At 35.3% G+C, this 24,266-nt stretch overlaps 2 protein-coding genes, 1 long non-coding RNA gene and 1 pseudogene across 3 annotated transcripts in view; 3 read left to right on the forward strand and 1 right to left on the reverse strand.

The window, feature by feature from the left end:
* Positions 1-24,266, forward strand: part of LOC127987694 (uncharacterized) — a 2,462,016-nt gene that overhangs the window by 757,467 nt on the left and 1,680,283 nt on the right. The gene's annotated exons all lie outside the window — the stretch shown is intronic.
* LOC127987811 (uncharacterized) lies at positions 365-4,875 on the forward strand. The gene is made up of 3 exons (XR_008161426.1): positions 365-650; positions 2,104-2,214; positions 3,415-4,875. It is a non-coding gene; the product is annotated as an uncharacterized LOC127987811 (long non-coding RNA).
* Positions 10,568-13,857, forward strand: LOC127987735 (uncharacterized). Its single transcript, XM_052590130.1, has 3 exons — positions 10,568-11,002; positions 11,825-11,921; positions 12,047-13,857. The coding sequence occupies exon 3, from the start codon at positions 12,606-12,608 to the stop codon at positions 13,578-13,580; it is 975 nt and encodes a 324-aa protein (XP_052446090.1). The 5' UTR covers positions 10,568-11,002; positions 11,825-11,921; positions 12,047-12,605; the 3' UTR covers positions 13,581-13,857.
* On the reverse strand, positions 17,554-21,707 carry LOC127987751 (gastrula zinc finger protein XlCGF49.1-like; annotated as a pseudogene).

Consider the following 24,266-nt stretch of genomic DNA (forward strand, 5'->3'; position numbering starts at 1 on the left):
AATTGATTCTGACTTAACTAGAGTCAGTAATCTCAGAGTAATTATGTGAAGTTTATTACACCAGTTCTGAACTAATTCAGTGAATCATACATTTCGTATATCGTAATTATTCATCATAACCTACAGAATAACTGAATGAAATCAATAAATCTGAATTCATAGACTATTGCTGTAATGAAAGAAATGAAAAAAAAAAAATAGGACTGTATATAATTCTGTTATATAATGTTTACCTTTCAGACTGATATGTTTGTCTTGGATTATTTGATATGATTTGTCTGTCATTATTCATTAACCCTTCAGAGTAGTCAAATGTATCAGAAGGAGGTGAATGGAGCAGATTGAGAGGGATAAAGTGAAGAAACAGCAGGTGGCGCTAGTGCACTGTTTTAGTTTGGGATCTGCTGTTAGAAGGAAGAAGAAGGAGAAAGCAGGTGTGTTTGTGCTTCACATTCCTGTCCAGTTGGTGGTGCTGATGCACGAGATCTGTTGTTAACTGCACTTTGATTTTCTCCAAGATGAAGTCGTGTCAGGTGACAAACATCAATCGTGAAGATCGCACAGGTGTTTAACAGCGATCACAAACCGGAAGTGTTTGAAAGACTTCTGGATTCTGTTCCTGCAGCACAAGATCGTCTGAACTACTGCAAGTAAGTCTGAATACTTTCACCATTACACTTATTTAGGAGAATGATGAACGCTTTTCAGAGCTGGATAAGCGGGATTTGTTCAGTTATAACTTATACCTGTCTGTCGACGAATAACAAACCACCGAGAAACAGAGAGATATTAATCAAACAAACCGTTTAAAGGCGATCGGCGCGTAAAAGTTTGTAAAAATGTAGAATTAAGAATATTTCTAACGACGGTAAAGTTAGTTTGACGTTTGACATTCATTGGACAACAAACTCTTTGCGGCTGTTATGTTTTGAGCTCTAACTAACTCATAGTTAACTCATAGATACTCATAAATACATGCCCTTTACGTTGCACAAGGCTTAATTTTTAGGGGAAAAAAGTAAACAAATTAACCATTTAAATTAATTGAACAATTTAACTATGTGTCGTTATAATATAAAACCAATCATAAAATGTCTAGAAAAACATCCCTGTTATTGCACAAAGCTCCATTTTTGGAATAACAATTTTGTGTTTTATAGTAATTGTACAACTTTTAATGTATGCAATAATATAAATCCATTAAACGACAACAACATTTAAACTAAAGTTATTAAACCAACTGTAAAATATTCAGAATAATCAGTATAATGCCAAATACTTTTTTTTTCAGTTTATGCATTTAAATGTTTATATACAGTACTGAACCCACATTTTTTCATGTTTTATATACTGTACCCACTTAAATGAATTAAACTCTGACACTGTTTGAGATAAAGGTATGAAACCAACTGTAATAATATTCAGTATGATGCACAAGACATGGTTTTTCAAATTATGCCTTTATTGTTTTTAAAAACAATAATGAAACCATGTTTTTCATATGTTTTATATACTGTATCCACTTAAATTAATTAAACTCTGACACTATTTGAGAGAAATGAATCAAACCAAATGTAAAGATCTAAGTATTATTCGCTATAATGCTCAAGTCTTGCTTTTTCAAATTATGCCTTTATTGTTTTATATACTGTACTGAATCCATATTTTTCACATATTTTATATACCGTACCCACTTAAATTAATTAGACTCTGACATCCTAATTAATTAATAATAATAATGATAATAATAATAATTAAACTCTAAAATCCTGTGCCTATGCGTGATCACTGCTGAGAACACTGAGTCTCGCACCTGAGGCTGGCTCCTGATTGGATGTTTGTTTGCAGGATCAGCACATGCACAGTAAACAGATTGAGTCTCTGACTACTGCACTGTTTGTATGATACCTAAGTGATATTTTATTCCTCCTTCCATTTTAAGATGCGAAACCGAAAGTATTCTGTGATCAAATCAAACCTCTTCTTTCTGATAGAGAGAGACGATAAACATGATTTAAACTTCTCAGAGATTCAGCACTAGTTATTTTCTTCATCATTTGTTCCTCTGAACTCTCATGATCTTGATCTGATTGTCATGTCCAGGTCATGATGAGCATCTGATCGTCTTCAGAGACACAAAGATCTCAGTGTTGAGCTGTTCATCTGCAGTCTGTCAGAGAAGAGATGAAAGATGAGTCTCTCACACAAACAGAGGTAAGACTGCGTCTGTTTTCAGAGAATCATTTTAAACACTTCTGCAGTTTTAGAGGATTGCTGGAAAAAACACAACCTTAACAAACTGTGTTTTATATTTACTAATGATTTCCAGAACTTCAGAGCTTCATAACTTCTACTCAAAAATAACATTGATATTTTAAAAGTAGCCAATAGATGATAAATATCTCAGAATTGAAAACAAAATCATCATTTACAGTCGCTCTTCAGCACTAGATATGTCCTTAAGTCAATTATTATTTCACACACTCATAAAAAAATGTTTCTTTATAGGTTAGCTCATATCTCAATCGATATGTATTCAGTGCCCCTGACTATCACTCTATTCACTTTCAATGTATTTTACTGTTTAGTTTTGGAGAAAGTCCATTCAAGCTCTTACACCATGCCTCATTCTCAAGCACTATATACATTATACACACAATGACTTCTTGCATTTTACCTTTTACTGTCATTTAATGTAGTGAATACCTTCTGATTATGTTCTGAACTGATTATGTTCATCATCCATAGGGCGGCAGTGGCTCAGTGGTTCATGTAGGTTGTCTACAAACCGGAAGGTTGGTGGTTCGATCCCCGGCTCCACCTGACCAAGTGTCGAGGTGTCCTTGAGCAAGACACCTAACCCCAGCTGCTCCCAACGAGCTGGATGGCGCCTTGTATGGCAGACACCGCCGTTGGTGTGTGAATGTGTGTGTGAATGGGTGAATGTGAGGCAAATTGTAAAGCGCTTTGGATGGCCATGTGGTCTGTTGAAAGCGCTATATAAATGCAGTCCATCCATTTGAGAAGTCATTATTTGTGTGCTTACGAATTCCTCACCATCAGTTACATTTATTATATCTGTTTTATAGCCCAGGCAGTGTTGTGTTTGGTTATCGTGATGTCTCTCTCTCTCTCTCTATCATATATCTATATATATATATATATATATATATATATATATATATATAAAACCTTATTATGCTCCGCTGGAAATCCTCACTTCTCATCCTTGACTGAATCATCACAATTATATGGTATTAAGATGAACTGTTGAATATATTACTATTATCTATTTAAACGAAAGAGTTTGGGAAACACAGTTGATAACAGAAAGAAAAATAAAAGTGATGCAGTGTCATGTCCCTGTTTGAATATGATCACACTTTTATAAATGATTTGCTTTTGTTCTTACAGAAAACAACTATCTTGAAGAGCAACAGCACTTTCAAAAAAGGAAAACTCTAAAAATATATTTGTTCAAATCAAAACATGAACGTGATAGTTCCCTATCAATCCTTGACTTGTACTGCATCGATAGACTCTTTTGGGGAAAACTCCTTTTTCTCAGAGGACTGAAGACTTATTCAATCACGCAGTATAACTGCACAACCATTGGTTCACGCAGTGATTATAAAAATGAACCAATGACTATGATTGAGCCAGAATAAAAGTTATGCCTTCTTTCTTTGTGTGAACACCTGGGCGGAGTTATGCAAATCTTCCCACGTAGTGATGTAGAGATGTGGGGCGTATTTGAATGAGGTGTTTCAGGGGGATGTGGACGAGCCTTAACTTTTATAAAGAATATCTCTTTTGATTTGAGACTTTAGTTTTTGCAAGTTTACAGATCTTCTTTATGCTCCCCTAAGAGCTTGTAACACTCCACAGAGACAGGAATAATTGAAATCACATCATATGACCCCTTTAATATCACTGTTGAAAAATGAGTTGTGCTATTTTATTTAGGTTTTTTATGAATATAATTTCAAAAGAACAATGTTTATTTGAAATAGAATTCATCATAAATGTCAATACTGTCACTTTCAATCTTTTTAAAGCATCCTTGCTGAATAAAAGTAATTGAAGTCTATTCATGCTAACAGCAAACCTTTAAATGGATATATTTATTAGGAGTTCGGGAGTCAGTTCGGGAGTTCGGAGCGGGTCTGCGAATCATTTGAGTCAGTTCGCGGATCGCGAATCATTTGAGTAAGTTTGGGAGTTCGAAGCTGGATAGCGAATCATTTGAGTCAGTTCGGGGATCGCGAATCATTTTGAATCCATTTGAAAGTTCGGAGCGGGTTCGCGAATCATTTGAGTCAGTTTGGGGATAGCGAATCATTTTAGTCAGTTCGGGAGTTCAAAGCGGGTTCGCGAATCATTTGAGTCAGTTTGGGGAGCGCGAATCATTTGAATCAATTCGAGAGTTCGGAGCGAGTTCGCGAATCATTTGAGTCGGTTCGGGAGTTCGGAGCGGGATCGCGAATCATTTGAGTCAGTTCGGGAGTTCGTAGCGGGTTCGCGAATCATTTGAGTCAGTTTGGGGATCGCGAACCATTTGAATTAGTTCGGGAGTTCGTAGCGGGATCGCGAATCATTTGAGTCAGTTTGGGAATCGCGAATCATTTGAGTCAGTCTGGGGATCGTGAATCATAGCTGTATATGGATAGGAATTTTAACTAATTTAGTAGCTAGTTCTAATTACGTTTTCCACGTGTGTTTAGGTGCGATATGTGAACTCGTATTTTTTGTTTTAAAAATGTGTTATTTTTAAATTACTGGGTTAAAAACTGGACACAATATATATTTTGTTTTTGAGCAACATACAGAATGTTAGAAAGATAATTAGTTTATTTATTAATTTTTTTATCTGTTTCCTAAAAATAAAAAAATAAAGACTGACATCTTTATTTAACCTAAATCTGTTATTACAGTTATTTAATTTTTGTTATATAATTCATATACGTATAATTTCATATCATTTAGTTATATAATAATAATCATACACACAATTTGAATAATAACCCGATGTGAAGCAAAAACAGAATGTTCTGACAAGCTTTGTGAAATGAGATTATATATATATATATATATATATGTATGTATATGTATGTATATATTACTCTTTGTATATTTATGTCAATATGGTAGAATATTATCCTATTTAAATCAAGTTAGGTCAAAAGTAATCTAAAGTAGTCTAAATAGATTACCTAAAATGTGTAATGTAATGGATTATGTTACTAACTATAATTTTTGTCATGTAATTTGGAATCAGTACCGGATTACAGTTTACATAGCTAGGCTATTTTAGTTCCCCTCACTCCACAACAATCCTTTCAATTAACAGTATTTAGAAAAGAACAAGAATTAAAAATATAAGAAGCTATAGCAATACAGACGACAAGCCAAAAACAAATTAATTTAAGCCAAAACGAAACTGAAACCAACATTTGCTCTCCCATTCGACACAAAATCAAATGTTTCTGTATTTCCGATGTATTTGTATTTATTATGGACTTCATTCACGTTCAAATATCTACGTAAAACATAATATTTTGCATAACATCACGGTGGTACAGTGATAACACTTAATGGCACAGATTTTACTACATATTTAAACTGTGCAGTGTTTTTTTTTTTTTCATGTTTGACTGACTGTATTTTATCAGTGTTTTTGTATTTTATTATGATAATGAAGAGACTGCGTTGTCAAAGTAACTGTGTGTGTATGCTGCCCCAGCACAATCACTTGATTTATTTATTTATTTATTTTTTTGCCAGTGAAACTGTGGAAACAACTTCTCATTTTAGTCAAAATGATCATCGTAATTGTAAACGGTTTGCCTGTATTTGTGCACATTCACAATAAAAACAAACCTTTATGCATAAAATAAGCCTAAAGAAAAATAGGATGCCTCTTTCTGTCGTCTGGTTTCCTTTTGCGCAGCACATACTAGGCTACTTGTTGCACAGTTTTTTGTTCATTTTCTTAATTTCTTAAGTAAAAATGTATTTCTCATATAGGCCTATTTATTCATTTTATATATAAAATGTCAAATATGTCAATCTTTTGTTCATTATCTGGCTCGGCTCGGTGTTCATCTTCAGTTCTCTCTTCACAGCAGTTCAGTCAGTGTACTGTTTGAGTAAATGAATTACTCCGGGATATTGGTTTGTTTCAACTCAGAAGGAGTGTCACCCACATTAAACAAATTAACAGCTTAAGTCATTTGTGGATTAATGCGTATTGGAGACGCGTTCTACTCAACCATTTGGTAGATCACTTTTTGAGTCCCTATATCTTATTGAAAAATGTGTGGAACTGAACTCAAGCTGATTGGGTCATCTCTACAACTTGGTTGAGGTATGCTATGCTCCTAACATCCACTAGAGGTCACTCTATTTTTTGACAGTAGAACTTTTCACTCATCATGCTGCTAGCAAGATTAAAATTGAAATCACCTCTGACATTTGGACTATTTTTGGCTGTACTTTCAAAGGGGAGTTCGTTTTTTCAACATTTCATATCATCTAACACGTTACTTAACAGAATTATGTAAATTGATGCAAAACAGAAACCTCTTATAATGGTCAAATAATTTTTTTAAAACATGCTTGACCATACGGTTGAGTTGGCATGGAATGACAGCTCAACCGCATGGTAACAGTTTGGTGAAGTTATGCTAATTTTATTACAATTCGCTATTTTCCATGGAATAAAAACACTGCTGTTCATGCATTGTTATCAATATGTTACAGTTATAGTGTTATTATACTTAAATGGTTTAATATGTATGATCACGCTTCAACGTGATTGCTGATATCATGCCGCAGAGGAGATTCAAGCAGTTACAGTATTGTTCAAAATAATAGCAGTACAATGTGACTAACCAGAATAATCAAGGTTTTTAGTATATTTTTTATTGCTACGTGGCAAACAAGTTACCAGTAGGTTCAGTAGATTGTCAGAAAACAAACAAGACCCAGCATTCATGATATGCACGCTCTTAAGGCTGTGCAATTGGGCAATTAGTTGAAAGGGGTGTGTTCAAAAAAATAGCAGTGTCTACCTTTGACTGTACAAACTCAAAACTATTTTGTACAAACATTTTTTTTTTCTGGGATTTAGCAATCCTGTGAATCACTAAACTAATATTTAGTTGTATGACCACAGTTTTTTAAAACTGCTTGACATCTGTGTGGCATGGAGTCAACCAACTTGTGGCACCTCTCAGCTGTTATTCCACTCCATGATTCTTTAACAACATTCCACAATTCATTCACATTTCTTGGTTTTGCTTCAGAAACAGCATTTTTGATATCACCCCACAAGTTCTCAATTGGATTAAGGTCTGGAGATTGGGCTGGCCACTCCATAACATTAATTTTGTTGGTTTGGAACCAAGACTTTGCCCGTTTACTAGTGTGTTTTGGGTCATTGTCTTGTTGAAACAACCATTTCAAGGGCATGTCCTCTTCAGCATAGGGCAACATGACCTCTTCAAGTATTTTAACATATGCAAACTGATCCATGATCCCTGGTATGCGATAAATAGGCCCAACACCATAGTAGGAGAAACATGCCCATATCATGATGCTTGCACCTCCATGCTTCACTGTCTTCACTGTGTACTGTGGCTTGAATTCAGAGTTTGGGGGTCGTCTCACAAACTGCCTGTGGCCCTTGGACCCAAAAAGAACAATTTTACTCTCATCAGTCCACAAAATGTTCCTCCATTTCTCTTTAGGCCAGTTGATGTGTTCTTTGGTAAATTGTAACCTCTTCTGCACATGCCTTTTTTTTAACAGAGGGACTTTGCGGGGGATTCTTGAAAATAGATTAGCTTCACACAGACGTCTTCTAACTGTCACAGTACTTACAGGTAACTCCAGACTGTCTTTGATCATCATGGAGGTGATCATTGGCTGAGCCTTTGCCATTCTGGTTATTCTTCTATCCATTTTGATGGTTGTCTTCCGTTTTCTTCCACGTCTCTCTGGTTTTGCTCTCCATTTTAAGGCATTGGAGATCATTTTAGCTGAACAGCCTATCATTTTTTGCACCTCTTTATAGGTTTTCCCCTCTCTAATCAACTTTTTAATCAAAGTACGCTGTTCTTCTGAACAATGTCTTGAACGACCCATTTTCCTCAGCTTTCAAATGCATGTTCAACAAGTGTTGGCTTCATCCTTAAATAGGGGCCACCTGATTCACACCTGTTTCTTCACAAAATTGATGACCTCAGTGATTGAATGCCACACTGCTATTTTTTTGAACACACCCCTTTCAACTAATTCAACTAATTGCCCAATTGCACAGCCTTAAGAGCGTGCATATCATGAATGCTGGGTCTCATTTGTTTTCTGAGAATCTACTGAACCTACTGGTAACTTGTTTGCCACGTAGCAATAAAAAAATATACGAAAAACCTTGATTATTCTGGTTAGTCACATTGTACTGCTATTATTTTGAACAATACTGTACGTCGCTACATTCACTTTAATGATAATCAGCAGTGTGATGGGAGCCCTGACCGATTTTACAAAATCCGACCCCTCTTTGTGATGCTTCGTAAGCAATGTCTCCTCATCCCATCCACCTACAAGCGCAGTGTGGATGAAGTCATGGTGTCTTATAAAGGCACAAGGGTTGGCAATCTCCGCCAATACATTGCCAATAAACCTGACAAGTGGGGCTTTAAAGTGTTCTGTCGTGCCGGTTCATCTGGCATTATCCATGACCTACTGCTCTATCAAGGGCCGTCCACCTTCTTCAATGTTGATCTAAGTGAGGAAGAGCAGGAGCGACTTCCAGGGAGCAAAGTGGTGACAACATTATGCAAAACCATAACACAGCCACGGCTTTCAGTTGTTTTCTTTGACAATTACTTAACTAGTTTCGACCTGATCCTGAGCCTGCACGCAAATCTCAGCATCAAGTGCATCAGCACAGCCCGATCAAACCGCATCGGTGGAGCTCACCTGATAGAAGACAAAGAGCTGATGGAGAGAGGACGTGGAGCTCTTGACTATAAGTCTGCTGAAGGAGTACTCGCAGTCAAATGGTATGACAATACATGTATTACCCTCCTGAGCAATGCCTGTGGGATCATGCCCCTTACAAGTGTCCAAAGGTGGAGCAAAGATGAGAAAGCGAAGATTGCTGTCCCATGCCCTTCACTCATTGCTGCCTACAATCAGCGTATGGGTGGCATTGATCTTTCTGACATGCTGGTTCACCTGTACAAGACCCCTGCCAAGTCACGACGCTGGTACTTCCCCCTGTTTGGATACGTCCTTGACCTGTCCATCTCCAATGCCTGGCTGGTCTACAAGAGAGACTGTGGCCTACTGAAGGAAAAACCAATGCCTCTCAAAAGATTTCGCCTGGCTGTGGCTCACAGTTTGAAACAAGTCAACAAGGCAGTACCCAGAGTTGGCAGACCATCATCTGCCTCTGCACCACAAATGTCCTGTGAGAAGAAGTGCCTCCCCCCATGACCCCCCAAACCACAACCAGATGTACACTACGACAACTATGGACATTTGCCACTTCATACTGACAACTGGGGGCGGTGCTGCCTCTGCCCAAAGGGTGTGTCAAGATGGAAATGTGGGAATTGCAATGTTTTCCTGTTCTTGATCGGAGAGAGGGAATGCTTCGCAGCATACCATCGAAAATAACTTGGCCAAGGTTCCCATAGGTCCTATTTTGTTTGTGCATTTTATTTGAAAGATGTTTCGTTTTTGAGTTTTGAGTTCAAAAGTTCTTTGGAGATTATACATAGCAGAGCTGAGAAGTTGGAGAGGGCCCCATATGTTTTAGACAATACAATTGTCGTTAAAATTGTTGGAATTTTTGCAGAAAATGGGAGCGAAGTTGTTTTGTTGAAATAAAATTTACTTGACATGAATTGTTTCATGGTATTTTTACATTTTCAACTTTGTTTTTGTCTTTGTAGGTATTAAATGATCATTTAAATGCTATTAAATTAATTGTGTTATTAGTGCCCCAATAATCTAAAAAATGCAAACAAGTAATTTTTACATTGTTTTTTTTCTTGGAGTGAACATTAAAGGAATAAAACGATTCAGTTCGATTTTGGTGAACTGGTTAAAGAAGATCCGGTTACATCAAATGATTAGTTCGCGAACCGGATATGACAAACTGCTTTGTTTTGGACTCTCTCTCACAACAGACACGGAAGAGAAGACAATGATGAATAAAGTCATAGTTTTTTTTTTTGCTATTTTTGGACCAAAATATGTTTACAGTTGCAATCAAAATTACTCAACCCCCCCAGAGACTGCAGTACTTTACAAATACAAGCTTTTCTGAAGATCCAGGATAAAATAAAAATTGCATCTATAACAGTTCACTGGAATATTAAAAGTGATATTGCCAATATATAATGTAATACTTTTGAGTTATAAGACTTTTTAATAATACTGATATGTCATAATTATTCAACCCCTATTCAACATTGCTGTTTTTAAATCACTTATTTGCATAGTAGGGAATAAAACAGTCTCAAAACACAATTAAGCTTTCAGAAACACTATTAAAAACAGAATTAGTTTGAGCCGTTACACATACAGTTAGCCCATGCATGTGTAGAAGTTGAGTAGCAAAAATGTCAACAGAGATCTCACAAAAGCTAAAGAGAATAAATATCGTAGTATTTTATAAAGGCTAAGGCTATATGAAGATTTCCAAGACATTGAAAGTTCCTAGAGACACAGTTATCAGCCTAATTCCTTAAAGTGTGTTTAACCCGTTCTCATCATTCTGCGTATAAATAACACGACTTTACACTTTCTAGTTGCGTGTAATGCATATACGCCAAATGCCATTTTTGCGTGCATATGATACGCCAATCCTTCACATTTATTTCGGTGGAGAGCAGATGCGTCCAAATAACACGCATCATCTTCAGCGGCAGTGCCGTCACCAGCGAGGCTCGTCCAGTTCACCTGATGCGCGTACACCTTCAAACAGGTAAGCAAGGGTAAAGACCTTTTTTGCTTCTTCTTTTTGTAATGATATCACGTGGTTAACGTATTGTTTTTAATTATTTCAGTATTTCTGCATCACGTTAGACAGGGTCGTGTTTTTAAAGGACAGTTTATGCTCAAATTATGGGTCAGTGGGCTGCTCAGCTAGCCTACCATTGTCATTAGCCTAAGCTAACCTGTACTGTATGTAGACCTGTTGCAGTTTTAAATAAATAATGATGTGACATGGGTCTTCAGCTTTTAGACATTACTGATACAAGCACAACAAAGCACCCAACCCAATATCGCGTGATAATCGTGATTGTGTAAAAAGTTACGCACATTTACCATATTTTTACAATAATAGCCAAACTTTTGCTCGACCAGGTCATGTGTAGCCAATACACACACAGTAACTACAGCATATTTACCATGCTTCTCCTACTGTAACCATAGTTTTACTCTGGTATTTGTAGTTACTAATGCACAATAACCACAACATTTACTATGGGTTTACCACGTTAACCGTAGTTTAATCTGGTATTTGTATTAACTAACACACAATAACCACAACACTTACCAGGATTTTACCACAGCAACTGTGTTTTTACTCTACACTATTTGTAAAGCAAAGTAACCGCTAAGTTTTCCACGCTTTTAATACCTTTTTGTGAAGTCATTGTAGTTCAGTGTTTTTTCTGTCTTGCAGTTACGTCAGATTACATACTCCACAAGAACCTGTAATCCAGCAGATCTTTAAAGAAGCCATCTCTTGTAAAATCTCTCCCTCTCTCTCTCTCTCGCTCTCTCTCTCTCGCTCTGCTAGAATTAACAGGGAACTTCAACTCCACGCTCCCAATGCTGATTTTGAAGAAGCTGTCAAGGGGGCTGAACAAGTCCTTCAAAGGATCAACCCTTCACAGGTAATGTTGAAGACTTTTAGTTATAACTGATTTGCTTTAATGAACGCATCCTTATATTATGTGTTAATCAAATATTTTGGTCACAGATCATTTTAACAAACTGTCTCAATATGTTTATATTTCAGGAAGGCCTGTCATGAGATTTGAATTTGACCATCTTGTGCGTTTATGAAGAAGACCAAAAGCTGCAAAGGCAAACACTTCCAATGGTACGTCTGTGCGTCTGAGCACCTTGACTGAACCTTACTGCAGATACATTTTTCTCAGCATTTGATGTTTCTTAAATTTTGGTTCACATAGCCCATCAGGAAGAACAGTCAACAAAGAGCATGTTGTAGTAGTAATAATTCATACAATATTATACAATTATATTGTACAAGCATACTTGTACAAAATTCTACAACTTTTACTCCTACTGCTGTTATTGGCCATTACCACAACTCCCATCAGATTGTGCCCATTGTAAGAGTGTTTATATCATGAAGTTTAAATGAAGTCCATTGTATTCTTTATTAATCTTTACAAATACGTGCCGCCTCTTCCTGTTTCAACAGTACCTGATATCTTTCCACACCTCATAGTCTGCCTTTCTTTCTATGGTGATTATACTGAACACATCTGTCTTAGAAGCAAGAGAATGGAAATGCTAGTTTAACTTTTCAAGTGCTACAAATCAGATCTTCAATGAATTTGGGCAAATCAGATCACTTAAAGCTGTTCACACAAAGACCAATAACTATAATGAGAAGTATTTTAGCATCCACACCAAAAGACATTACTGTTCTCTTAAATCTCTTAAATGTTCCTCTCATTCGTTTAAACTTATACACAAAATTCTGCCTTTCTCTCCCTAAATATCTTGGATTATGGTTTGATGGAAAATTAACATGGAAATGTCATATCAGTAAAATTGAGTCAAAGTGTAAAAAGATCTTAAATTGCATGCCTACGGATGCTAGTCACAATTGGGGAGCTAGTCGTAGTGCATTGTTGTGCATGTATCAAGCACTGATTCGTTCTTGCTTTGATTATGGATGTATTGTATATGGTTCGGCATCCAAGTCTTTACTGAAAAAATTAGATATAATTCAATCCAAAGCACTAAGAATATGTTGTGGAGCAGTTAAAACATCCCCTGTAGATGCAATTGGAGTAGAAATGGGAGAGATGCCTCTAGATATTAGAAGAGAAAAACTGGCAATTACATACTGGGTAAATCTTCAGCAATCAGCAAATAATCACCTTACTCCCAAAGTATTGGAGGAGTGCTGGGAATACTCATATGATGGAGGACACAGTTTTGGATGGAAGAGCAGAGTATGGGCTAAGGAATGTTGCATGGACAATAAGATCTTCTGTCCCAGTATACCACTTACTGATACTCCACCATGGAAAGTCCCTGAACCACTTGTAGATTTGAGTTTACTAGACAAGCCCAAAGAAGAGTACACTGGAAATGAGGTTAATGCTTTTTTAAATAACACATTTTATTCAGTATTACAAATATTTACAGATGGTTCTAAGGAACCTATCAGTCAAAAGGTTGGATTAGGTGTATATATTCCACAATTTAAAAAACAGATTAGTTTGAGGTTGACTGATGAGATGTCTGTGTACACTGCAGAGTTACCGTATTTTCCGGACTATAAGTCACACTAAAAAGACATTGTATTAGTGTCTCTTTTTTTCTTTTCTTTCACCTGCACTCAGTGTGGAAAGAGTTTAACATACAAACAGAATCTCAGTGTTCACATGAGGATCCACACTGGAGAGAAACCGTTCACATGTGATCAGTGTGAGAAGAGTTTCACATACAAAGGACACTTTAAGAGACACGTGAACATCCACACTGGAGAGAAACTGCACATCTGTGATCAGTGCGGAAAAACACTTTTTAAGAGCTTCACACCTGAAGGGTCACCTGAAAATTCATACAAAGGAGTTACCACATTCCTTTTCTTTCTGTGGAAATAGTTTTTCACATCTGCATACTTTAAAAGTTCATCAGAAGATACACACTGGTGTGAGAGATCATATGTGCTTTGAGTGTGAGAAGACTTTCATTACAGCTGAACATTTGAAACGTCACCAGAGGATCCACACTGGAGAGAAACCTTACAAGTGTTCACACTGTGACAAGAGATTCAGTCGGTCAGGAGACCTGAAAACACATGAGAGGATTCACACTGGAGAGAAACCGTACCACTGCTCTGTATGTGGGAAGAGTTTCACTCAGTTGTTTTCTTTACGGAGACATACAATAAACAATCACAATAAGTAATTTACCCTCAGGGGTGTATTCCAGTAAGAAGGTTCAATAAACTCAGAGTTGTCTTACCCTGAGATGGGAAACCCTTGAGTGTTTGGTTTCAGAACAACTAAATTGTACATGAAGCATGAAGCTAGAATAAAATGTTTTTGTTTACAAGCAGATACCCTGTTTTTTCTTTGGATGTTCAGGGGTGTATTCCAGAAAGCAGGGTTAACTTACCGTGAACTAAACCCTGAACTCTCGATTGATTAACCCCAAACCTTGCTTACTCGAGGTATGTGGTTCCAAAAACACATCCGGGAGTAAGTTCATTCAACTCAGGGTATGTTCCTGGTTAAGACTCAAGACATTCTCAACAGAGCGACGAATCGACGAGCCACTGTAGAAACGGATGCTAAGAAAAAGCGCACCAAGCTGTTTCTTTCTTCTTCTTTTGTTCATAAGTTGTTTACTTTATCACCACCTAACTGATGGCTGTGCAATTTTTATTTATTTCCATTTAATATTTAATCCTTGAGAATGTGAATTATATTGTTTGTTTTATGCTAATTTATATTAAGTCATATCAGATATGTATTTTGATTTAAATTTAGACATTATAGAAAATGCCGATCCATGTGTGAGATAATATAAAATGTAATAAATAAAATAAATAAATAAATCTTATATATTTAATATATAAATATATATTAAGTTAAACATTATCTACATATTATTTATACAGATAATTATTATATATGCCAATAAAATAAATAATCATATTAGAATAATGTATTGCCTTATTTATTATAGTAGCACTTCCTCATTAACCTGTTAGCCAGCACCCCCCATTATGGGACTCACAGCTGAAAGTGCTCTACCTAACTTATAATTTTAACAGTTTCCTACTTCAGTGTGTAACAAACATAATTTTGGTGTCTTTAGAAAGAAGACCCCTTGGGCTTCACTTTTCATCAACCAGATTTGATAATAATAATAATATTAAAAGTTATAGACACTGAAGTGCCTTGAATTTTACCACTTTTAAATATTTTTTTATTTGATATAAAAATACATGAAATGAGTCCTGGAGCAATCTAGAAAAGTAATGGGTTGAAAGCCACATGTGTCATGAGTTTCTATTTCAAATCTGAATAAAATATAATGAAGAATGAGACTCCTGCAAATATTTTTATGAGACTATGTCTACACCCCCCACCCCCCAAATATTAGAAAATATATTTCCCAATAGTATTGAAGGCTTCTACAAACTATTTAGTCAGTAAACATACCACTGCATAATTATAAAACACTAGACAGAAACTTAGACATCATATAAGTGATTTATTTGAGCACCAGAAAAATACAATAAGAATAATTTGAGTAAGAAAAATAAGAATAATAAGAAAAATTAAAAAAAAGATTTAACTTTGTTTGCCAATTACAGAACTTCCTGAGATTATTAAAAATGCGTCTTTTACAATGAATTACGATGCAAATAAATGCTGATGTGCTGATGGCCACTTATACAGATGGTATAACACAAATGTGCCAAAGTAAATAATCCACTCTCTCTATTCATGAAGATGCGTTCACTTTGATAGCCGTTATCATGCAGTAATAGCGAGCTGATTTGGGCTGATTTGCACTCAAACAGATGGTAATCATGCAGATACATTCACATTCAACATAAAACACACTCTCACATTTATAAAAACTTGTGTTCTGCAAGTGAACGTCACTTGATTGTTCATCCCAAAGAAGCACAAAGTCACTTTTACGAACTTTTAAATTAAATGTTCCTCCTGATGGAATGACCTCCCCAACTCAATCCGAGCAGCTGAGTCCTTAGCCATCTTCAAGAATCGGCTTAAAACACATCTCTTCCATCTTTATTTGACCCTCTAACTTTATCACTCACTTTTCTAATTCTATTCTTTAAAAAATCTAACTACCTTTCTAATCTTTTTGTATTCTATTTTCTTTTCATTTATTATGCAATTGTATGTGTGTGTGTGTGTGTGTGTGTGTGTGTGTATATATATATATATATATATATATATATATATGTAAAGACCTCTAACACTAGCTTGCTCTATTCTTTTTCTATTCTATGTTTTCTTTTTATTTATTATATTATTTAAAATCCCATGCTACATGTACTGTGTTAACCTGACTGAGACTTGTTATAGCACTTATATATCATTTCTCTTTTTGTTGTTTTTTGATTGCTTCCACTGTCCTCATTTGTAAGTAGCTTTGGATAAAAGCATCTGCTAAATGAATAAATGTAAATATAGAGGTAAACTAGTTGTGTACTCAAAGTTTGCTACTGTTAAACTGTACATTTCTATATACTAGTAAGTGGGCCAATTTAGTCCCAAGGAGTACTGAAACAGTACACTTACAAGTATACTACTAGAACACTGATATTTTTATACTTGCTACATAAATATATGAATCTATATGAATAGAGAGTGGTTTATTGACTTTATGGTGCATTTGTGTTATTACTATCTCTATAACTGGCCATCGGCACATCAGCAAGTATTTTCATTGTAATTAATTGTAAATGCTGCATTTCGAGCAATCTCAGGATGTTCTGTAATTGGCATACAAACTTAAATCTTTTTATTTTTCTTACTCATATTATTCTTATTGTATTTTTCTAGTGCTCAAATAAATCACTTAAATGATGTCTAAGTTTCTGTCTAGTGTTTTATAATTGAAAAAAAATATGCAGTGGTATGTTAAATGACTAAAATTGTTTGAAGAACCCTTCAATAAATTAAATTAATTTAAATTTATGCATTTAGCAGATGCTTCTATCCAAAGCGACTTACAGTGCATTCAGGCTATCAATTTTTACATATCATGTGTTCCCGACGAATCGAACCCCCAAGCTTGCGCTTGATAGAGCAGTGCTCTACCAATTGAGCTACAGGAACACAGTTGGTAAATATATATTTTTTTATATTTGGGGGGTTGGAGGGGACTAGACATAGTCTCAGAAAAATGGCTGCAGGAGTCTCATTTTTCACGACATCTTCTTCAGATTTGAAATAGAAACTCATGAGACATGTGACTTTCAATCCATTACTTTTCTGGATTGCTCCAGGACTGATTTAGTTTATTTTTATAACAAACAACAACAACAACAACAAAAATCAGTGTGGTAAAAAAAAAAAAAAACTTTTAATATTTTTGAGAATTATCAAATCTGGTTGATAAAAAGTAAAGCCCAAAGGGTCTTCTTTCCAAAGACACCAAAATTATGTTTGTAACACACTGAAGTGAGAAACTGTTACAAATCTAAGTTTGGTAGAGCACTTTCAGCTGTGAGAGTTCAGTGCGTTGGCGTCCAAGTGCGGTTTAAGAGAGAGATTACTATGGAAGTGATCTAGCACTTGAAAGCAGTGGTCCTGAAACTATATAACTTATTGTGATCTTGTTATTATGTCACTTGTTGTGGCTGCTTATGACAGATTAATACAGAAGAGATGCAATGTCGCACTTGAAAGAAGATAAACTAGTTATTGTGGTTTATTGTATGTCTCTGTAGGGAAGACAAAAGACAGTGGTACGGTTTCTCACCAGAGTGAATCCTCTCATGTGAATTTAGCTGTCCTAACTCAATGAATGTCTTCTCGCAGTGTGAACACTTGTAAGGTTTCTCTCCAGTATGGATCCTCTGGTGCTGCTTCAGTTCTGTATCCGTAATAAAAGTCTTCTCACACTTAAAGCACATATATTCCCTCACACCACTGTGTCTCTTCTGATGGTATCTTAAATACTGCAGTTGTGAAAAACTCTTTCCACACAAAGAACAGGAATGTGGTTTCTCCTTTAAATGAACATTCAGATGTCTACTCAAGCCTGAAGCCCATGCAAATGTTTTTTCCACATTGATCACATCCGTGCAGTTTCTTTTCAGTGTGGATGTTCATGTGCATCTTAAGGCTTGATGGTTGTGCAAATCTCTTCCCGCACTGATCACATGTGAACGGTTTCTCTCCAGTGTGGATGTGCATGTGGCTCTTAAGGCTTGAAGATTGTATGAAACTCTTCCCGCACTGATCACATGTGAACAGTTTCTCTCCAGTGTGGATGTGCATGTGGCTCTTAAGGCTTGATGATTGTATGAATCTCTTCCCACACTGATCACATGTGAACGGTTTGTCTCCAGTGTGGATCCTCATGTGAACACTGAGATTCTGTTTGTATGTTAAACTCTTTCCACACTGAGAGCAGGTGAAACTTTTATTATCTCTTCTTTTAAAAAAAGAAATACTTTCAGTCTGTGAAAGAGTTTTTTCTCCAGTTTTGACATGATGTTTTTTTCTCCTCCATTAGATCTGAAATTACAGTTTAAAAAAAGTTACACTATAATTAAACTCACAAAAAAATCAGAAAATGTGAAGTGAAAGTAGACAACAGCTGCACCAAATTATAAAAAATTTGTTACAATTTTACAAAATAAGATACAATAATCTATATTACAAAATACACACTAATCAAATGTTTCTGAGAACTTTTCGTTGCTTGATCGACTCCACAATTATAACACTATATTATACACATAATATTCACATCAATATACTGTAATCAAAACTTACTTTGCGGTTAATAAATATTTTAAACTAAATAACTGACCAGTATTTTTCACTGACTACTGTTAAAACATCATTTTCATTCAATTTCTTCTTTTTTAAAATGAAAGCTTTTTTTTTAATGGCAACACCCAGGAATCAATGTCATTTGAACATTCCAGTTTCAGTCCTTTTTTTGTACCCTGGAGATAGAAAGACTCCCCTATATTATTTATTGGATTGTTTTCTATTTTTTTTTTTTTTTTTACAATTCCTAGAGTATTTCTATGCGATAAACACTAAATCTGTTGAACTGCGGATAACTATGGAAGCATATGGGTAGCATTATTCAATTTGGGATGTAATATGCAAAATGACAATGCAATATGTAAAATGGCAATGCATTTCTGTATTTACATTTACATTTTCCAATACATTTGTGCAACGTTTGGTGCAAAATGAAAATGAAAATTAAATTACATAATTTTCATTTGCCATTTACTACACCAGTTTTAATATGTAAAATGAATATTAATTTTAACGCTTTATAAGTTGCAAAATTAAAATGAAAATGTATTACAGAAATGATTAGATATGTTTAACATGTTAAAGCAAAAACTGTGGCAAAATGATCATTTAAATGCTATTTTTCTTAATTGCATTAACACTCACAGTCAAGACAATCACGATTGCATTTTCATTCGGTGTCCCGCAATGAATGTAGCAAAACTCAATGTGCACATTGAAAATGCATTCCGAGCCGATCACGTGTCCCCGCCCTCGCGCCACGTCAATCATTGTGTGAACAAGGCGGGGCTTACAGAAGGTCAGAGACTCAAGTCTCAAGAAGAGGATTCAATCAAATGAGACAACATAGACAAGACAGTTGGTCCGTGTATGTTTTGATCATTTCGGTTTATGGCTTCAATATTTCATTCGGACTTGTGGGCGGAGCTGAAACGCTGCTTTCATCTGATTGGTCGAATCGGAGCGGTTTTCATCTGACAGCCTTCAGCTCGGTCTTGTCATTCTTTCAGGCAAAATAAGAGTCAGTGCGAGTGAAGCACTGAAATGTCTGAAACTACGCTCACTGTTAATTAGCATAATATTTGAATCAGATGTAGCTGGGCACATAATTCGTGCTACTGAGACCTGCAAATTATTTCTAGGTTGTAGTATTGTATGAATATTGTCCCACTGATAAAAACAGTGCAAATAGTTCTGTCCCTTTGGATAACAGTAAAGTGGAAATATAGTTAAATTTATGAAATAAAATTAAATAGGATTTTTTGGGAAGGTAAGTCTGGCCAGTTATACAAGCAACACGAGTCGGACGAGTCTAAAGATATGAGCTGAATTGGGTGAAACATTAAAGTTCTAGTCTGTGTCAATTACTCTCATAATAAATAATAATAATAATGTTAACTGTATTTTTCGGTATAAGTTGCATCAGTCCAAAAATACGTCATGACGAGGAAAAAAACATATATAAGTCGCACTGGACTATATGTCACATTTATTCAGGACCAAGAGAAAACATTACCGTCTACAGCCGCGAGAGGGCGCTCTGGGGTAGGCTACTGGAGCACTGAGCAGCATAGAGCTAATTTTACTATTTTTATTTAGAAATGTAACTATATTCATTTTTACAATTATTTATTAATGTCACACACACACACACACACACACACATACCTTGTGCCTTATGACTTAAAAGATGAGAGTGGTAAATGTTACAGACATGGAACTGTTCAGTCTATTATTGATTTTAATTTCCACTTCACTGTTATCCAAAGGGACAGAACTATTTGCACTGTATTTATCAGTGGGACAATATTCATACAATACTACAACCTAGAAATAATTTGCAGGTCTCAGCAGCACGAATTAACAGTGAGCGTAGTTTCAGACATTTCAGTGCTTCACTCGCACTGACTCTTATTTTGCCTGAAAGAATGACAAGACCGAGCTGAAGGCTGTCAGATGAAAACCGCTCCGATTCGACCAATCAGATGAAAGCAGCGTTTCAGCTCCGCCCACAAGTCCGAATGAAATATTGAAGCCATAAACCGAAATGATCAAAACATACACGGACCAACTGTCTTGTCTATGTTGTCTCATTTGATTGAATCCTCTTCTTGAGACTTGAGTCTCTGACCTTCTGTAAGCCCCGCCTTGTTCACACAATGATTGACGTGGCGCGAGGGCGGGGACACGTGATCGGCTCGGAATGCATTTTCAATGTGCACATTGAGTTTTGCTACATTCATTGCGGGACACCGAATGAAAATGCAATCGTGATTGTCTTGACTGTGAGTGTTAATGCAATTAAGAAAAATAGCATTTAAATGATCATTTTGCCACAGTTTTTGCTTTAACATGTTAAACATATCTAATCATTTCTGTAATACATTTTCATTTTAATTTTGCAACTTATAAAGCGTTAAAATTAATATTCATTTTACATATTAAAACTGGTGTAGTAAATGGCAAATGAAAATTATGTAATTTAATTTTCATTTTCATTTTGCACCAAACGTTGCACAAATGTATTGGAAAATGTAAATGTAAATACAGAAATGCATTGCCATTTTACATATTGCATTGTCATTTTGCATATTACATCCCAAATTGAATAATGCTACCCATATGCTTCCATAGATAACTGCTGATTGTTTTCCATTCTCATTAATAAAGTATCAAGCATAAACACCAACCTGTTTGTTCTTCAGTGTGTTTGATTCTGCAGGGTTCTGGTTCTCTCATGTCCTCTTTTTTTTTTTTACAATTCCTAGAGTATTTCTATGCGATAAACACTAAATCTGTTGAACTGCGGATAACTGCTGATTGTTTTCCATTCTCATTAATAAAGGATCAAGCATAAACACCAACCTGTTTGTTCTTCAGTGTGTTTGATTCTGCAGGGTTCTGGTTCTCTCATGTCCTCTTTTTTTTTTTTTTTACAATTCCTAGAGTATTTCTATGCAATAAACACTAAATCTGTTGAACTGCTGATAACTTTTATTGTTTTCCATTCTCATTAATAAAGTATCAAGCATAAACACCAACCTGTTTGTTCTTCAGTGTGTTTGGTTCTGCAGGGTTCTGGATCTCTCATGTTCTCTCTGTTCTTCAATAAACTCTGTCTCTGCAGATTTCACTTCTTCCTGATGATTTGATGCTCCTCTTCACTTGTAGACTGATGGGAATATTCCAGCATTTATTGATGAACTGCAGTGGGAGGAGCTTCACTGCTGGTGTGATTGTTGTGGGAGGGGCTTCACTGAAGGTGTGATTGTTGTGGGAGGAGCTTCACTGAAGGTGTGATTGTTGTGGGAGGAGCTTCACTGAAGGTGATACTGTTGTGAGAGGAGTTTCACTGATGGAGGAGCAGATCTGCCAGTTTGTGAGTTTGTTGTTCTACTAATTCGCATATTAAGCATTTATGTTTATCTGGTATTTATACTAAAGTATCTGAATGTTTACACAAATTTACACATGCATTTCTGTTTTGTCTCTAAGATCTTAACATTTAATAATTACAAATATTAAAATGTTAAGAAAACAAGTAAAAAAAAAAAGGATAAATAGAAGTACAGTTATGTAAACAATAAAAATCAGTGCTTCCATAATTCCTTCCATTTGAGTTTGAATTTTTGTTTATTTGTTTTTCCTTTGTGTTGGTTTATATTAAACGTAATCTTAGACAGACTAATGATGAAAGAAATGTTGTTAGGACATTTGTGTCTTGAAGACATCATAGTAGTAGGCTAACTGCATAGTTTCAGTCTGATGAGAAGAATGAAATTAACTGTTGATTGCAGTTTACAGCAGATCTCCATAATGAATGAGGTGAAAACAGGATCTATTATCATGAAATAAAGAGGATTTTCATCAGCTGATAATATTGATGAGATTCAGACTATAAACACTCATTAAACAAGACATTCAGCAGCAGCAGATCAGCTCACTTTATTCTGAGTATATTATTCTGAGTCCTTACCATTAGCAATACAGAGCCCTTCTGGAAAATAAATAAATAAAACATACTTCCCACACTGACATGTCTGACACACTTATCTTTACAGTTTATGTTTGCAGTCCTTTTCAAATATAGACTAGAATTTAAAAAAGGAAAGTAACTGAAACTTTTTTATTGACAAACATTAATGAAAAAAAGAAAGCTAAATAACATTGAAATCGCATCAGCATGTCTAATTAATTTTCCTCACAGATTCATACTTTAATTTTTGGCTCCAAAACTTGAAACAATCATACACACGAATATACAGAAAACAAACATTAGATTTTGCTGTTCTAGCAGGTGATGAAAAAAAAAATGCTTCATACCAGGTGTACTGTATAAGACTGGTGATCCTGCTAATGTAATTAACTATAGACCTATCAGTATTTTACGAGTTGTTTCTAAAGTAACTGAAATGTTCGTTTTCAATTAGTAAGTACAGCATTTAAATCTTGGTAATTTTCCATTACATCCTATGAAGTTTGGATTTAGGGCACACACACCACTCTATGGAGACAGCCAACTGTTATTTCATTGAACAAATTAAATCCAGTCTTGATAGGGGATGTGTTGTTGGAGCCATCTTCCTTGATTTTAAAAATACTTTTTATACCGTTAATCAATGTTTTTTTATCTAAATTATCAAGGTTTAAATTTTCTACTAATAAATTAACATGGATGGAGTACTTACATACTTAAATGTAAGAAAAGAATGTACAATAATTAATGATGCATGCTTACCATTTCTTGACTGTAATATTGGAGTCCCACAGGGGTCGGTTCTTGGAACAATTTTGTTTAGCATACACATTAATTATCTGCCTACAGTTTGTCTAGAGGTCCAGGTTCAGATACAGTTCTTTATACTTCTGCTAAGACAAAAAAACAAGCTGCTATCAAACTTACTGCTGCATTGAACAAAGTCTCAGATTGGCTAAGTCATTGATTTTCAGTTAGAGCAGCAGAATGATAGAAATTAATTCCTGTTTATATTAGATATAATAAAACATTTAGTATTATTAAAACTATGCTTAAAGTAGGGCTTAAAGAAAGTCAAATATATGATAATTGACTTGACTTTAAAAAAAAACAGATTTGTGTATTATTGCTAAATGCTATGGTTTTAATAGCATTCATTAAGTTTCTGACACAAAATATCATGATGTGTTATTGTTTTTTTTTTTTTTTTTTTGCCTTACCGAATGTGGTATCCTGTCCATGGGCCTTTCTTTATTACTCTCAGTGTATCAAAAAGTAAATAAAAAATAAACCGTAATCAGTTCAAATCTTTTGTAAATTAACATAACATAAAGATATCACTAACTCTGAACTGCAACTATCCACTTTATTATCTTTCTACAGTGTCAAATTAAGCAGAAAAGATAATACAATTGTATTATAAAATTATTAAAAAATGGCTCTGACACATCAGAGGTTGCACCCGCGCCCTCACAACTGTCTCAAGCCTTGTTCACCTTAAC

This window comes from Carassius gibelio, chromosome B22, assembly GCF_023724105.1.
Source record: "Carassius gibelio isolate Cgi1373 ecotype wild population from Czech Republic chromosome B22, carGib1.2-hapl.c, whole genome shotgun sequence".
NCBI lineage: Eukaryota > Metazoa > Chordata > Actinopteri > Cypriniformes > Cyprinidae > Carassius > Carassius gibelio.